The sequence below is a fragment of the Pyrus communis genome, chromosome 16 (genome assembly GCF_041283825.1).
Source record: "Pyrus communis isolate YQ-2024b chromosome 16, ASM4128382v1, whole genome shotgun sequence".
In the NCBI taxonomy this organism is placed as follows: Eukaryota; Viridiplantae; Streptophyta; class Magnoliopsida; order Rosales; family Rosaceae; genus Pyrus; species Pyrus communis.
In genome coordinates this window covers 10,221,389-10,225,509 of record NC_142580.1, presented here as the reverse complement: position 1 = coordinate 10,225,509, position 4,121 = coordinate 10,221,389, and the positions used below count along the sequence as shown (strand labels likewise).

General features: G+C 41.1%; 1 protein-coding gene across 1 annotated transcript; it reads right to left on the bottom strand.

Moving 5' to 3' along the window:
• Positions 1–876: 876 nt before the first annotated feature.
• On the bottom strand, positions 877–2,733 carry LOC137732209 (uncharacterized). Its single transcript, XM_068471508.2, has one exon. It carries the CDS (start codon positions 2,398–2,400, stop codon positions 1,144–1,146), a length of 1,257 nt encoding a protein of 418 aa, XP_068327609.2. The 5' UTR covers positions 2,401–2,733; the 3' UTR covers positions 877–1,143.
• Between the last annotated feature and the right edge of the window lie 1,388 nt (positions 2,734–4,121).

The window sequence follows — 4,121 nt, the reverse complement described above, 5'->3', positions numbered from 1 at the left end:
TGGAGTGTAAGTCCAAAATCCAAATAGTGCTGGGGATTCTCTAAAATGGGCCACTCCGATATTTGTACGTATCCATCTATTTAGACCTTACAGCTCCTCCAAACCCCAATCAAACATGTGTGTGCATGTGACATCTGAAACTCACAACACATGCGACACTTTTTTTAACTCTTTCATTTGCCATAACTTAACAGTCCAAATTACATAAAAAAGACGGTCAACATCTCTATTTGCTTTATTATTTAGTACTACAATTTAATGATATTTCTTTTTAATTGTAAGTGAAATATATTAGGTTCTATTCTTGTCAAATATAAATTTAACTATATTATTACTAGTTCACTCTCTCATCTTTATTGGTATATAATATCATTTGTTTAAACCAAAAAAAAAAAAAAAAAAAAAACATCTGCATTTGCTCTCTGCCCTCCATCAATTCCTTCAACATTCATCTTCCTTATTATAGAAAGAACAAATATAATTGAATTGTAATTTTTACACCCTGTAATTCTTCTTTGACTTATTCATTAAAAGTTGAGAAGAAGAGAGAAGTGTCAGGAAAAAAAATGAGAGTCTGAAAATTACTTTCCTATTGGATTATTAAGAAGGAAAGATTCGACCACATAGCCTCAGACGTACAATCAAACACGTGTTACAAGCCCCTTGCCAAAAGATTGGTGTAAAACAGGCCACACAGACCTTCGAAAGCAGTAGTAAATAGTTTCAACTAACTGAGTTACGAACTCTTAACACAATAGTAACGTAAAATCTCCAAATGTAAGAGTGATATATTTTAGTGATGGAGCTCCAAGCTCCTTGCACAATATTGAATATTGAAATACAATTTGAAGGAAAACTGCTGCGTTCATGAGTGAATACTTTTAACTAATTGAGTCCTGACTGCCTCGCATAATATTGCACAATATTGCTTATGTGACAAAATAATGTCTACAAAGAAAAATGAAACGATGTAAGATCAAGACAATGTGTTGCATTACTAATGGAATGGCAATCAACCAACCAGCCAACAAATTAAGCCAAAATAAACACAGGGAGCTGCTAATAGAGTAATTAATAGTAAATAAGTAGTAAATTAAGTAATTAATTAACAGAGTTTGATGTGTATTATGTTGATGATGATAATCAACTTCTGACTGATAGCAAGGAAGGAATCGCATTCAAGCTTGGAGCTGTGTTCTTATCTGAAGCTTGTCTAATTATCTCCCTCTTCCCATCTTTCGAAGAAGGTTTGCTGAATGCTCTCATCGGACTCGCAAACGCCCACCCCCAGCTCCGGCTTCGGACGTGGACGAGCGGCCCTTCGGTGGAGGACGAAACCCAGTAAGACGACGACGACGACGACGAAGACGAGGACGTCATCATGAACCCACTGAAAATCCCGCCGCATTTTACTCGCTCTTTCATGCAGTGGTTGTTGTGGTGGTTGTGTTCGCCGCCGCGGTGCACGGCTTTGGGCTTGCCTTCTCTCTGCGACTCGACTCTTCTGAGAGTGCAGTCGCCGAACCCAGTTGAGATCCTCTCGAAGAAGTCGCCGGAGAAGCTTCGGCTTCCGCAGCCGACGGATCTGGATCTCGAGACCTTCCGCTCGAAGGAAGAGGCGGAGGCGGCGGTGGCTTGGCTGCTGTTGCTGTCATCGTCCGCGTCGACCGCCAGGTGTTCGCTTTTATTCCTCAGAGAAGAAGAACCCAAGCATTTGGAGTCCTTTTGCACCGACGTGAAGGAAGAGGAGGAAGAGATCTTGGAGTTGGAGTTGTCTCTGAAGCTGGACTTCTCCATTGCCTTCTTGTTCAGAGCGTGCGACGACTTCTTGGTGGATGAGTGATACAGAAACGACCAGAAACCGCCTCTCTTTCTTGGACTAAAATCCTCTGAACCATCCAGGAAATGGTGGCTCCGCCGCGGGGTGGTGGTAGACTTGCTTCGGTTAAACACCATGTTAGCAGCTTCCCGATCGGAAGATGCAACAGTAGCACCACCGTTACCAGTAGTAGCAGTACCATTACTCACTTTCTTCTTTTTCTTAGCCAAAAGAAAAGAAATCCTGGCCCTCCTCGTGTTGTGAAACTCATCGTCGTGGCGGGAATTACTACCAATGCTTCTGGGTTTTGCCGATGACGAAGAAGTTGGGTGGACGGAGAGGGTGGACGGACCAGCAGCAGCTCCATTGGCGGCATTGATGATGTCAGATCTAAAAGGAGGGGAGGAAGAAGAAGAGGTTGCAGAAGCGTGGATGGGGAGAAGGGAGGCGGAAGAAACAAGCTTGCCGAGCTTCTCCTGGAGGCAGAAAGCGCAGATCCCACCTGGGTTGCTTCTGTACGGATGGTCACTGCACTGCATTCCATCTCCCATGTCTTGATCTTGATCAGCTACAGCATTCATATCTTTCAAAATCCGTTTGCCAAGATCAAATCTTTTCGTTATGGGGAGGTGGGTTTGATCTTTCTACACAATGGGTAGGGGTACTGTTTTTGTTTTTCTGGTTTTCTGTGCTGGATGGAGAGATGGGGGGTGGAAGCAAACAAAACAGAGAAAAGGGTAAGCAGAGATGGCCAGGAGGTGTAATTGAGTGGGAGAAAATAATATATCAATAATCATGGCACTAGAGAGAGAGAGAGAGAGACCCCCAGGAGCACGTGGAATACTGACTTAGAAAGTGTGTAAAAAGACACCAACACTTGAATATTTTTGCGGACGGCCCAAGCCGAAGAATCTATAAAAGACTCTGTACGCTTAGGATTAGGATTTTCTCTTTTTTTTTTTTTTTTTCCTTCATTCTCTTTCATCTTCTCCTTTTACATTTTTTATTTTATTTTATTTTTTTTATAAAAAATTAATATAAGATGCTTAACCGTGACCGTTCAAATAGGAAAAAAGAGAAGAGAAAGAAAAAAAAGAGAGAAAAGAATCATTCCGTAGGCTCAACCATCTCTCTGCGATTGCAGTACTTTGCACAGATTCATTTTTATCTTTAATCCTAATGGTTTAAAAAGTAAACGGTTTTGATCGTAATAATATTGCATGATGATAAGATAACTGAAAAAGTAAAATTGAAATGCCGGAGTCATAAGGTTTTTTATAAACCTTCCCATTTTACGTTTTTTTATTTTTTTTTATCGTGCATAGTGTTGTTTGATAATTAGAACTGATTTATATTTAGATCTCTTTCAAAGCTCTATTATGCAAAAATTAAACTACTAAAAATTAGGTTAACCACTTCAATATTCCCATTGTAATAAAATATAGTGTGTATTTTCAAATTTTTTTCAATATTTCGAGACCATTGAGTAGTCCAAGAATTGGATGTTAACACATAGTGTAAATTTTGGATTATTTAATAAACTGGACTATCAAAAATAAATCTCTTAATTTCTTCATTAGACAATGAACTAGTGTTTCCTCTCTAGAGCCATGTACGTTCTCCCTCTCCCAAAAACCCTTTTTTTGAAAGCCCCTTGGGCGTCGAACCCTGGTTTCGGCTTGGGCCCTGGGGTATGCGGCTAGCTTGCCTTCCATCCCCTCAAGTCTCCTAGACTCCTAGCCCTCCTCCCTCCTTGCATCCTCCCTCTCCCCACCCATCTTCTCCTATGATTGATTTTCCCTTTTCCTTCCGAACCCTTTCTCTTTGTTTCTTTGCTTCCTCTTTTTCCTCATCTCCTCCCCTTTTTTTGCATTATTTGGCTTTTGCATATCCTTTTCTTTTGGTCTTTAATTTCTAGTTTTCTAGAGCCTTGTCTCAACCTCCTTGAGATTGCCTAAGATATGGGCTTCTATATCGCTTTTCTCCTCCAATGTTTCTCCCTGTCATCCGTCCTCCAACGACCTCTGCTAATCCGCCCATTGCGTGTCCCTCCTCGACGGTGCACTTTGATGTTAGGTGGTTGTTAAAGTACTTTTAGCACTATTTGGTAGGATCATGAGAGCGGTTTTTGCATGGGTGGCTCGCTCACCTCCATTTTTTTTGTTCATCCAGTTTGTTCATGAGTTCTTCCTCTTGGTGGAGGTGGTGGATTGGCGATGGCCAGCTGGTGTGGTGGAGTCTACATTCTTCCAGATCTAGGGTTTTTGTTGTTGTGAGCTTACTCTTTTTGAGTTTTTCTGTT